This window comes from Drosophila busckii, chromosome 3L, assembly GCF_011750605.1.
Source record: "Drosophila busckii strain San Diego stock center, stock number 13000-0081.31 chromosome 3L, ASM1175060v1, whole genome shotgun sequence".
NCBI lineage: Eukaryota > Metazoa > Arthropoda > Insecta > Diptera > Drosophilidae > Drosophila > Drosophila busckii.
This window is the reverse complement of record NC_046606.1, coordinates 4,009,204-4,021,796: the sequence shown is the minus strand read 5'-3', so window position 1 is coordinate 4,021,796 and position 12,593 is coordinate 4,009,204. Positions and strand designations below refer to the sequence as shown.

Below are 12,593 nucleotides of genomic sequence, written 5' to 3'. Positions count from 1 at the left end.
GGGTCACGACACGCGACGTTTGTCTAAACAAACGCGGGGGCAAAAGCAAACGACGACGACGGCTGACAGTCAATAGAGGTGTGGCCTGCTCGGCGGCGTTGGCGGCGGCGGCGCAGTCGCCAGTTTGCCAGCCAATCAGCGTCGGCGAGTGGCCAGCGCATAAAGCGTGAGCGTGCGAGCGAGTGCGCAACATTTTGGTTTTATGTTGCGGTTAGTTTTGCGTGTGTGCTGAACTAAACAAAATGAAAAGCGAAGCGAAATGAAACGTAACAAAGCGTTGAGAAAACACGACACGCAGGTGAAGCTAAAGCCCCCCAGACTCAGAGCCAGAGCCAGACAGACAGACAGACAGAGACAGGGGAGCTGTCTTTGCTAGTTGAGATACAAATGTAACTGCAAGCACATTTAGTTACTAACTCACACACACACACACATACAGACATACATATAAATGTATATGTGGCTGGCTGCCTTAGTGTCTATTGATAATTGACTGCTGTGGCAAGCAGCACTTCACTCAGTTATTGTCTCTCTTCTCACTCATTCTGTATTTGCCTCGTGCAAATTTGCCATTAATGTCAGAGCAGACGCTACGACGTTAACACACACACACACACACACACACCTGAGCTACAAATGTATCTGCTTTTGACATTGTCAGTTGCGTGTAGTTTGCATTGTTGTTGTTTTTTGTTTTTGTTTTGTTGCTTACAAGCAGCAGTTGCTTTGTTTGCCAGCCACTGCCTGTCTTACGTATCGCTTTGTATCTTTAAGATACACATTTTACTTTACTATCTATACAAACATTAGCTGCATAGTTGATTGACTCTTTGACTCATCTGCATGTGTTAAATGAAACTAAAGTTAAAGCTAAGCAAAGTAAATAAATTAAATTAAAGCAGCATATTTAAAATATGCTAATGCTAATGATTATATTTAGTTTAAAATAAGTAAATTTGTAGAGCTTCAATATAGTTTAACCTTCAGTGCTTATTTTATTGCTTAAATTCTTTTAGTTTAGCTTAGATGCAAAAATTATAATTTAAAGCCTTTAATTTGTAAGCTTCGCTGCATATTTGATTAATTATTATTCTATTTCTCAATTTCCTGCTTTTGTTTATCCCCACTGCGAACTGCAAGGCATCAATATTGACGCTCTTATGTCAAATTGATGCGACTCGAACATAAACTATACAAATTCCTTGTAATCCACACCCGGCAAATGCTGTTCAGTGATTCTTTCTTACTTCCAAAATGATAACTGTGGGATTTATTGGGGGGACTGAAGAGCATCCTCTGGAGTCTGTGTACCTGTGCTTGTTTTTTTTTTTTTTGATTCGGTTACACACATAAGTAGCGACCTTATCGTTCAACTTGCATGATTAATTATGCAATGTCCCCCCGAGGTTTTAGTCTGGCCAAAATATTGTCACGCTTCGGCAATGACAAACCGAGAAGCCGAAATTCTCCAGAGAGGAACTTGATTGATTCCACTTGGCGGCACTTGTCGATAAAGCCAAAGGACAACAACGAGAAGAATTGTTTCGAAGATTACGCGGCAATTTGTATTGTAGACTTCCATGGAATTTGAATTTGAAAGTAACTTCTATGAAAAGCACTTGCGTGGATCGTTTGTTTGCATAACACGCAGTTTAATTGAATTCTCAATGGGATTTGTGGGCCACACGGCAAGCCAAGCAACGAGTTCTGGCTAAAGATAGATGCTGCCAAGATATCTCATAGATAGATGGCTGGCAGTGAAGTGAAACATTAACCCAAATTGCTGTCGTTGCTGAGGCAAATGTGCATTCTATGCAAATGCCAAGATGCAACTGCAAACAACTAACAATAATCAACAATCAACAAAAACGCCAGCAAAAAAAAAAATATAAAATTTATGCGAATGCTAATCAAGTTAACACCAAAAGTGTTGTGCCTAGCAAAAAATAAAAAACACAAACCTGCGATGTCTCTGTCGCTTCTGACAACGTCTGACAATTTTTAAGTGCGTATCTGTGTCGCGCTTGCAACAACAACAACAACAACAGCATCTACAAACAACAATTATTAATGATTTCGCTAAATGTTACAGAAAATAATGACAGCCAACAGAGCAGTCAACGCAGTCAGCTGAGCCTTTTAACAATTACAAATGCACACAAAACGTTCAGCGTAATGTTTTTTATTTTTCAATTTTTTTCTTGTGCTGAGTTTTTAATTCGAATTGTTTTTCTCTCTTCTTTTCAGCACCTTGAAGGCCCCAGCCATGCCTCGCCAGCCCACATTCTGTGCAAATGCAATGAATGATTCGACATGTTACAGTGGGCGGCATGCCGCTGAGGGCGTGCCCAAGTGCCACAGTTACCAAACTCAGAGGCAAACACAACAGACTCGACTCGTATGAGATTCAACAGCAGCAGCAGGCAAGCAAGCAAACAACGCCAAGTCCAACAAACAACAGGCGGCCTTAGATTGCGCATAGATCACTATACGCTATATAAAGCAGAGCATATTAGCTATGCATATGGCTGATCTGAACACTAAAGCAAAGCAACTAGAGGCAGCAAAAGTCAAATTACACTGCAGCAATTAGCTAATGACGTAAGCGAACTAGCATAAAATGCTTTAAACTTATTTAGTTTTAAATACAAATTACAAATTCAATTAAGTTAAATTCTTAAGCTTTTGTTTGTTTAATACTTTTGTTTATGTAGCTGTTTCTTCTAGTTGCAGTTGCAGTTGATACAAAATAATCTTTGTAACTAGTGCTTGATTTTATAGATTAACGAAAACTTGACTATGACTATTCAATTCAATGTAGTGCATCTGAACTTCGTTTTGTTCTCCGCCTGCATCATAATTTGAATGCTTAAATTTATAATTTTTTCTTGACATTTAGCGCGTGCGCAAATGAAGAAAGAAAGAGTCATGATGATCATAGCCCGCAATCATTTCATTGTTCGGCAAGCGTTTGCAGCGGTACGTGCGCTCGCTTTTTTATGTAGGGGCCACTTCAGGTGTTGTTAGCATCTATGAGAGGCTCAGCTGAGTGGAGGAGGATGGCTGCGAGGGGGCTGTGAGACACACTTGGACGCATTTTTGGAAACATCATTTCAATGATCGCGTTAATCACCTACTACACAAGCCCACTCGAATATGACACTCAAGTGGACGTGGCTCTAGGGCACGAGGATGCGGGGCAAGCAATCGAACGAGCGATCGTCTGCTTACTCAGCGGGTTTAGCTTTTTAGATTTCTTGGGGTTTGGCGAGCAGCTGCTAATGATGCGCCGCGCTAGACGCACAATTGTAATCAAATTAATAATTTTGAAACATAATTAATTAAAGGCAGCCAAACACAGCCGTGTGGGCAGCTCAGGGAGAAAGCCACCTACACCTACTACCAACAGCTTGATCGACACCACCACCTACAGTTAGTTACACCCATAGACGCATTATTAATTGGACTAACAACCCCCCATAAGGCTTTGGCACTCGTTTCGAAATCGGAGAGCAGCTGCCTTGGGCTTCAATCATAAAACGAACAAAAAATTGACTCACTAATTTATAAATGCAGCGCAGCCACGTCTAATGTATAATAATAATATAAAATTTGTTGTGTAATTAAATCATAAACAGCATAGAGAAAAAAACAAAATAATAATTGCCAAACCCAGCAAATATTTATATATCCAAACGTCGCAACAAGTGACACTGACACCAAAATAATCAAGAACAACAACGCAGCAAAGGCAAACACAAGTAGTAAAAAATTTCCATAAAATTGTCTATCGATTTTATGATAGCTAGGAAAACTTTATGAAATACATAGATAAAGAAGTCAAATGGTGAAATTGAAATTCTATTGAATAACAAACTGAGATTAGATTCAAGCGATAAAAGCGAACATAACCATATAAGGCAAGAAAGACAAGTAAATGGCATAGAAAGAGCGAAGAATCGAAATAGAAGAAGCTTCAGATTTCTAATAGCTCAAAGGTCCTCAGCAGAATTAATCAATATCAAAGGATGACCAAGGAATTCAAACCATATAAAGCAAGAAAGATAAGTAAATGACATAGAAAGGAAGAAGAATCCAAATAGAAGAAGCTTTAGATATATGTCTATAGCTCAAAGGTCCTCCAAGGAATTAATCAATATCGTAGAATGGAAAAGGAATTCAACTATTTTCATTGCTTTGAAACAGCTTTGCAGCTATCGCTAACATGGCTTTGAAAATAATTAGAGAAGTATTTTTTTGTTTGTGACGATAAGCAAATGTCAAGTGATCTCTTGGCCACCAACAAGCTTCAATTAAATGTGCTGCCACTTGGGTCAGTCCGATAGAAGCTGCCGCCGCCGCCGCCGCCGCCGCAGCTCGTCAATGGCTACCGGTTGCATCCCACTACCTGGACACAATCTGTGGCTCAGTTTAATGAGCTTATCCATCATGCGAGGGACACTTGGGGGCTGCTGCAGCGACGCTCGACGATCTGTCACAGGGCTAATAGTTTTCATTAGTCATCTGGCAATCGGTTAATCGCGCGCTCACTCGCTCGCTCTCTCTCCCTCTCTCTCTATCGCTTTCACGCTTTATCAGCTGCTGTTGGTCATTTGGTCATTTCTCAAAGCCCGAAATTTATAATTCCTGTGCGCTTGTTGCCTTTAACGTTTGCGTGTCGACAGCAATTTTCACCTTAATTATTATTTTTTATTCTCGCTGCCAGCAAAAGCGAAGAGAGAACGAGAGCGCGAGAGGGAACGCTCTAGGGGGTGCGAGGGTTGACTTCAGCACGCGCTAATGTTTAATTTCCGACATGGCGCTTGGCAGACAGTTATGCAAATTTACCAGTCACAAGTCAAAGCGAGAGTCAAGTCCAGTCCAGCTTAAACGGCAGCATGTCCTCGTAAATTATTGAAGACACGAACGTACGTTCGTTCGTTCGTTTGTCAGTTTGTTTGCTCATTTGGGCCAACGTCCTTTTGCCATGGCCTCTTTACAACAGAGATTGGGGGCTACAATCCGACCCTTGGTTTTGCCATCAATATTGGCGCCCATTGTCGTGTTCGCCTTTGTGCTAACTACACGTCGCCTTGGCTGCCATAAAATGTTCAATTAGTTAATGAAAAATTTTCCAATTGGAAAACAACATTTGACTTCAACTAACGACCGCAATGCAGCCAACAGACAGGTAGAAAGAACAGCCAAGACAAGGGTGAGTAGAGCGGAGAGCGGAGGGGTAGCGGGTTTAATAGGGATAAAGAGCGCGCGCGTTGGTGTTCGCTTCAAAATGTCCGTAGGTTGAATTTATGCATGTGATTTATGCACGACAGCGATTGCCAATTACAATATCAATTCTCTCGTCTCTCTCTCTTTATTTTCTCTCTTTGTGCCATTAAGAAATATGTCAAAGCAGTTGAGGAATTATATAATTTACTCAGCGTGTGTGCATTCTATATCGATTTGCCTTTTTAATTCTCATATAAACTTTGCTCATCAAACAGCAGAATCTCTTCCATATTCTCCCTTTGAGCAGCACGAATTGGAGCGGAACCTGGTAGAAGGCTATGCAATGATGCCAATAAGTCAACAGTTTATGCTTTTTGTTTTATTTTCTGTTGTCTAATGTTGCTTTCCCAGCAAACAGAAATGAAACTCGTAACGAAAACAGGAAAAACCGACGCATGACACAAATTTTACAAAAGGTGCCAGAAGAACAAAAACAACAAAACGACAAAAATTCAGTATATATGGAAATGAAATCGAATGAAGGGAAATGATGGGGAAAATGAGCACGCAATGTGATATGAGCAGAGCAGCAAAAAAAAACCTAAACGTAAACGTTGACGCTTGAGCGAGCAGAGCGCTTCAGCTCATATATAACGTATGTTGATAGAAGGGGGTGGGGGGTTCAAGCAAAGGGCAATAGTTAGTCTCTGCTGCTGGTGGGGGGGAGGGCGGCTCTATACGCATTTGGTGTAAACAAAATGAAAATGGAAAAATTTTAGTTGAAACTAAAACAAAGGCCAAAGCTTTGGATTGAGCGGGAGTTTCCTGTTGGAGCTAATGAAGCCTGAAATCGATTTGTGTGTGGAATGGAGCGAGTGGAACAATTGTTGGCAATACTGTTTGCCAGTGCTGTCAAGTGAGGCGATGAATTAGAACGCAACGAGCCAACCACCCACAAACAGTGCCAAGCAGCATTTTGTGGCATGCCACAATGCTGGGGAAATCCTTAAATTTACAACTGCTATTAGCAGACGCTACGCCTCTACTCTCTCGCTCTCTCTCTCTTTCTTGCAACGCTTTATATACGTAAATTTACGATCGTTGCGTTTGTTTGTCTTGTCGTTTTTTTTATTCTTATTTTTTTATGGTGCTCAGGTGTCGAGCAGCGGCCGCAGGCTCACCTTTAGTTCTTTAGCCACAAGGTGTCAAGTGTATTTGTGTCTTATCTCAGGCTGTGGTTAGCTGCCTGCATTGCTCGACTGGCTCAGACAACTGCTGTGTCTGTTGCTCAAATTGCGTCAAAAATTATCGCCATTAAATGTAGATGAGCGTTTTGTTGTTAAGTTATTGGCTCATAAATAACTACAGGTTTTAGTAACGCTGTCTCGCTTACACTTAGTTAGCTTTGCTTGTAGCAAGGGCAAGCTGTTCATTCATAAGATGCTTGGGGTTTTAAGAAAATGCTTATTTCACTGCTGCGTATAGCAGATGACAATCTTAAATATTTTTATTACATACAAATTTATTTTGCATTTAAATATTTTGTGTTGTTTTAATTCTAAAAGGTTTAGCAAGCGGCTCAGCTTAGTGTGCAATGCAGACAGCTTTTGTCACTTAGCCTAGTAGTATATGTCAAAAGCTGTTTGACTTACCGACGCCATCTGCTGCAGCATTAGCTGAACTTGGCATGCACGCCTTGACCGAAAGGTGGCGCTGCATTTGTTTGCAAATAGTAGTAAGAGGTGGCGCTAGTACAAGCAGAATAAATGAGTAACTATTTGAATTTACTAAATAACTAAAGTAAATACCTGCGTGTTAGCTGCTCGCCCATATAAACAACTTGGCTAACATCCATGCTGCTGATTGCTTGCTGCAGTCGTGAACTATTCAAATTGGCTTCCTGCAAATGCGCCCAACAATTGTTGCCTGCTCTTAACTGTTGCCAGCGACATGGTATAGCTGGAAAGTTCTTGGGCAGTCCTATGGACTCGGCATAGAAGAGCACAGCGCGATTGTGACTGCAACTGTCTGTTGTATATATAAAAGACACATAAGAAAGCCAAGTTGAGCGCTCGCCAGTTTACAACTTACAAGCCTCTAACAATAGCTTACTGGCTGAAAGCAGATCCACCTCCTCGCAGCCTGGCTGTGGTGTGCGCCCAAAGTTGGGATAAAAGTCCACAGTGCCGCGTGGCGTGTGATCGCCAAAGAAGGGATAATCCGTATGTATAACATCGACCAGCTGCGCTGCCGTCGACTGCAAACTGTCGTCGGCGCGTGGTGTAAACAGCGGCAAAGCGGGATCGAGACCCGTAACGCGCGCCAAGCTGCCATTGAAGTAGCGTCCAATGCAGCCGGCAATGTGCGCACCCAGACTGTGGCCAATAACATGCACTGCATGCAGCGGCACGTTGTGCTTGCCCAGAAACTGCTGCAGCTGCTTGGCCAGCACCTGCGAAACTTTCCATATAGCGCGACGTGAGCTGGCGTAATCCAAATTAGCAGCAGGCGACCAATCCGCAACGAGTATGTGCTCATAGCCCTGAGCTTCATAGGCTGCAAGAGCAAGCAAAGTTAAGCAGTTGCTACTTATTTTAGTTGGCTGCGCTCACCATTGCGCAGCGGCATAATCGAGCTGTGAGTGCGTGAGCCCAGAAATCCATGCACAATCAACTTGAGTGACTGCACCTCGGCCTGCAGTTGCTGCACTTGCTCCAGGCTCTGCTCCTGCGCTGTCTGCTCATAGATATAGATGCGACTTTGATTGGCCAGCGACTGCAGACTCAGCGTTTGTATGCCCCACAGCTGACAGAAGAAGGGCAGCCAGCAATAGAACGTTTTGGCCATGACTCGAACGGTTTGAGAACTGAGCCAACTTGGCTACGGCTATGCGCCTAAATAGTCGCTGCAGTTTGCGTGCAAGTTAATCGCGCTGATTAAGCCAACTGACGCAGCAGTCTAAACGCTAAACGGTAAATGCGAATCGAGAAACATGCACTGAGCTCAACGCACGTCACTTGAACTGGCAATCGAATGTATTAGGTAATTTTCCATCTGAAATTTATGAGCTCAAGCTTAAGTCAATATGAAAGACGTAGAGCAAAATTCAGGGACCAATCAATAGTTACATTAATCATTGTTCAATTCTTATTACTTAAGCAGCAGCTAACAATTCTTTTTTATTGTTAAACTCAACTTTTGGCATACAAATTGAATAACAATTTGTCTGTTTGCTGTTGACTTTTGATTTTATAATAAAAATAGCAAAAATTAGTTTTTATTGGTTTTGTTGGTCCCTGGTAAGTTACTAAAAAATGTTACCAAGCAAACATTTGCATAAATATATGAGCATTAAACATTAACGTTTTACATTGACAGTCGAGTATATAATTTAACACATATACACACAACAACACAAGCTCAATTTATAATTAGTTAAGTTGAGTTGATGTTAAAAAGCAATTCCTGATTTATGGCAGTTGTGGCTGAAGCGTCAACTGATGGTTCAGCGTCTCGCCTCATCTTGTGCCACTGGGCGTATGAGCATTTTGACGCGCCGCAGCGAATACTCGTTGCCCTGGAAGGTCTCCCAGAAGATGCCAGCCTCGCCGGCGCGCGCGTGATTCTCGCTGTGATATTTGCCAAAGAGATTGCTGGTGCCGCACGAGTTGAACCAGCCGGCGGCCTTGAAACGCTGCGCGCAGCTGCAGGCCAAGCAGTTATCGTTATCGCTATCGAAAGTGCTAAACTTGGCGCCGGCATGATACGAGAATGAGTCACCAGCTGGTGGCTGCAGCTGCTGCTGATGCTTGCCCAGCAAATTTAAAGCATAAAGTTCGCGCTCGCCGCTGATGGCAAAAGCGTCGTAACCAGCAACTGCGCGATTGCCCTCAAAGTCCTCAAGCCAAATGCGCAGCTCATGCAGCGAGCTGGAAGTCAAAGCATGCAGCTTGTCCAGACCAATGAAAAAGTCACCAGCAAGATTGCCAAAGCCTTCCTTGTACTCAAGCCAGCTGCGCTCGAAGCTTGTGTCGTCCGAGCTGCGATTCATAATGACAGTCCAGCCGTCGTCCTCGCAGGGCACATAGAAGGATTCGGATTCGGGTGTTAGCTGCAGCTTCAAAATGCCATTGACTGCGAGATAGGACTGCAGGCAGCTGCTGGCGCGCTCATCAGCTGGAGCGCCTGCAGTTTGAGGCAAGCGTGCGGACTTGCGATTGGCCAAGCGCCGCTTGATGTTGCTGCAAGCGAAAGAGACAGTGAGTGTGAGCATTAAGTGGCCACCAGCTGTTACTCACTTGGTGTTCTGCACTAGTCGGCCCACATTCTCCTGCGTCTCACGCACATTGTAGGCAAGTGAGACCAGAAAGGTGGCCAATGCATCCAGTTTTTTGTTTACATCCAGCTCAGTGGCATTCGAATTGTCTGCTCTGCCCTGCGTGCTAAAGATGCTGGCCATATTGTCTGCCACATGTGGCGCCACCTGCTGCGCCTCGCGTCGCTGTCTAGATAAATCTTTAGTCAAAGGAAATTAAATTAAAATAAGCTATGCACTTTTTACTTAGCACAACAAAAGCAGCGCAAATATAAAGCAACAATTGCACAACATCAAGTACGATTAGTAGTCAAAGTTTAGATTTTGTACCCTTCAATTTGGCTTGATTCTTTTGCTTGTGCTTGAGCTCACGTGCCGCACGTGGACCCGTCATTCTATCGCTTTCACCTTTCAGCTCGTCCAGCGTGCGCCGCGACATGCGCTGGATATGCTCGAAGCTGTCCAAGCGCTGCTGGAAGTTCAGCTGCTGCGCCTTTAGCGATTCCATGCGACCCTCGTTGCTGTCCAGCAGTTTATCGATTCTGTAAATATCAAAACAGCAAAAGTAAATTTATAAAATGTTGTTTGTACTTCAAATTAAGCACAAATTGTTGTTAACAATACAATAGGGTTGGGTTGGGCTGCACATTTTGTGGGCACAACATTTACATACGCAATTAGTTAGAGCTGAGTTTTAATTTAAAATATAAATATTGGATATATAATTATTATTAAATGAGAATTTTAAAGACTTGTTTAAGCTTTAATTGTTTTTAAATGTTAGAATCGTTTAAATATATAAAAATGCAACTTTTATTGCCAGTTGGTTCATAGTGTTTGCTTTTAATTAAAAAATATAAATATTAAAGCAAATCTAAATTGATCTCAAGCAATTGAATTGCTTTGCTTATTTATAAATTTATATTCCATCTGGCCAAACGCGCGTATTTATTTCTATATAAAAACACATTCTTCAATTTTTGAGCACATTCAAATTATATCTGCTGCATATATTTTTTATAAAATGCTCATGCTTAGCACTTCCAATGACGTATAGTCCATTAAAAATGCTTATGAATATATAGTACGCCTTCATGGCTATTGGAATACCAAGAAATTTCCATGTGTAGATGAGTCAATCATGCAGCAATTTGCAGCTCATTCAAGTGGCCCATAAAACGCTCTAAGGTTGTCTGTCATTCGAAAATTTTTGAGTGACGTATTGTTTGTGTAGAGTTTTTTGTGCTTTTTGAATGCCACTGCTAATTATGCAAATAATTTGTTAAGTATACACAAATGTTCAGCACATGCGTTCGAACCGTTTGAATTTTAACATTTTGGTAAACAACAGAGCGTTTAATTTATGAACAATAACGCAGCTGAAAAGCGCAGCGCACAAATGTTTGCCAAAAATTGTTTACACAATAATATATTTAATTGAATTTATGTAGCCAGCTAATTGTTTAGCTAATTAAAGCTTGTTTAATTGTTGTTCGCAGGCATGAAAAGAAGATTGCGTGAAAAATTGATTTTTGGTATTTTGTTTTTTGGCATTTATTTTTACCGGTTTTGCCGAAAAACCTGTTTACGCTTCTTTTCATTGTTTATAGTTTGTTTTTAACGCTAAAGTTTAAGTAAAGACACTCACTTCTTATCGATGACTTCTAGACGATGTCGCTGGTCCTCATCCAAGGTCGCCAAGATGCCAACGCGATCGTGTAAATTGGTGATTAGCTCCTTGATCTCGTTTCGAACTGTAACCGCAGCAGCTGAAGCAGCTGGAGCAACTGAAGTGGGTGCTGGGCCATTGTTGTTGTTCTGCTGCGAATAAGGCACAGTGTGCATATTAATAAAGGTAACAACAAAGCCAAAAACGTAACTGGCTACAGCCCAAAACAAACAGCACATAAATCAGAAACACACACACACAGTTAAAATTAGCATGCGTATACGTAACGTACTCGGAGGCTGGCAAAGTGTCTGGCGCGCAACTCGGTGGCTGCCGGGCTGATGGGCGTGAAGTCCACGCCAGCCGCTTGGGCATGCAGGCACAGGCAGCAGATGAAGCAGCAAAGACTCAGCAGCGTTGTATTCATGTTGAGCTTCAAGTTTAAACAATAAATTGCTAGTGGCAGCCGCAGCGACCGTTCGACGCGACGTTTCGTTGACTACTGAGCGCAAGCGCTCGAAGTCTCTCCAAGCAGATGAGCAAGATCAGCAGACAAAGAGCGTGACTGAGCGCCAAAGCATAAGCAAAGCAAACAAACCTACATAACTGCTTACCTACAATAAATATATATGTATATATAGTTGTGTTGTCTGCTGGGCCGCAAGACTAAAAAATCCCCGCAGCTCTCAGGTCTTAAACTAAACTATTCAATCACTCAATCAAGCCTACGCCTCGATATTTTCTTATCTCAACAGTTCAAGTCAGTTCAATTGACTTATTGTTAGATTAATGTGCAATAATATTATTAACTCATAGTAATAAACAATAAGTATAATTATAAGACATTGTATTGATAGCAGAATAAGTGTGTACAATAAAATAAAATATGTTGCAGATAAGAAAATTGAGGTTCAATTGAAGAGAGAATTGCTGCCAGTCTATAAAATGATTGACAGTTCAACTATAATTTTATGTTTTAGTATATAGTAAATAAACATAGGTATACTGATTAAAAATCGTGGCGTCATATGCATATAATGTATTTTTTGATAAGAAAATGAGTGTGCAAAAATATTTGGTTGTATTTAAATTGTTAACTTTGATAAGCAAAATTAGGCTCAATTGATATATATATATATATAAAAATCAGCAACATATTTTATTATTGTATACACTATATATATATTCATACTTTAAAGTGTCAGTAACCTGCCTCAAGCTGCATAGCCAATTAATCTACATAAAGTGCTTAACAATTTCCAGTTTTAGTTACAAAAAGTTCCCCTTATATAGACTTCCCACTATATACGATATTAGGTACCCAACTGCAAGTTCGTTGCAGCTCCGTGTGCTGACTGCACAAGTTGTTAATGAATATAG

General features: G+C 41.5%; 2 protein-coding genes across 5 annotated transcripts; both read right to left on the bottom strand.

Moving 5' to 3' along the window:
• Positions 1-6,761: 6,761 nt before the first annotated feature.
• Positions 6,762-8,080, bottom strand: LOC108599606 (lipase member H-A). 2 transcript variants are annotated; one of them, XM_017986562.1, is made up of 4 exons: positions 7,842-8,080; positions 7,321-7,785; positions 7,038-7,257; positions 6,762-6,977 (listed from the first exon to the last, which is right to left on the bottom strand). In XM_017986562.1, exons 1-4 carry the CDS (start codon positions 8,074-8,076, stop codon positions 6,902-6,904), a joined length of 996 nt encoding a protein of 331 aa, XP_017842051.1. In that variant the 5' UTR covers positions 8,077-8,080; the 3' UTR covers positions 6,762-6,901. The 2 variants fall into 2 exon arrangements, with proteins under 2 accessions (XP_017842051.1, XP_017842052.1); XM_017986563.1 differs by having other exon boundaries at positions 7,342-7,785.
• A 429-nt stretch (positions 8,081-8,509) lies between these two features.
• LOC108599604 (angiopoietin-related protein 7) lies at positions 8,510-11,723 on the bottom strand. 3 transcript variants are annotated; one of them, XM_017986557.1, is made up of 5 exons: positions 11,506-11,723; positions 11,193-11,365; positions 9,875-10,086; positions 9,528-9,744; positions 8,510-9,470 (listed from the first exon to the last, which is right to left on the bottom strand). In XM_017986557.1, the coding sequence occupies exons 1-5, from the start codon at positions 11,638-11,640 to the stop codon at positions 8,735-8,737; spliced, it is 1,473 nt and encodes a 490-aa protein (XP_017842046.1). In that variant the 5' UTR covers positions 11,641-11,723; the 3' UTR covers positions 8,510-8,734. The 3 variants fall into 3 exon arrangements, with proteins under 3 accessions (XP_017842046.1, XP_017842047.1, XP_017842048.1); XM_017986558.1 differs by having other exon boundaries at positions 11,193-11,362; XM_017986559.1 differs by having other exon boundaries at positions 9,953-10,086; positions 11,506-11,722.
• Positions 11,724-12,593: the final 870 nt, after the last annotated feature.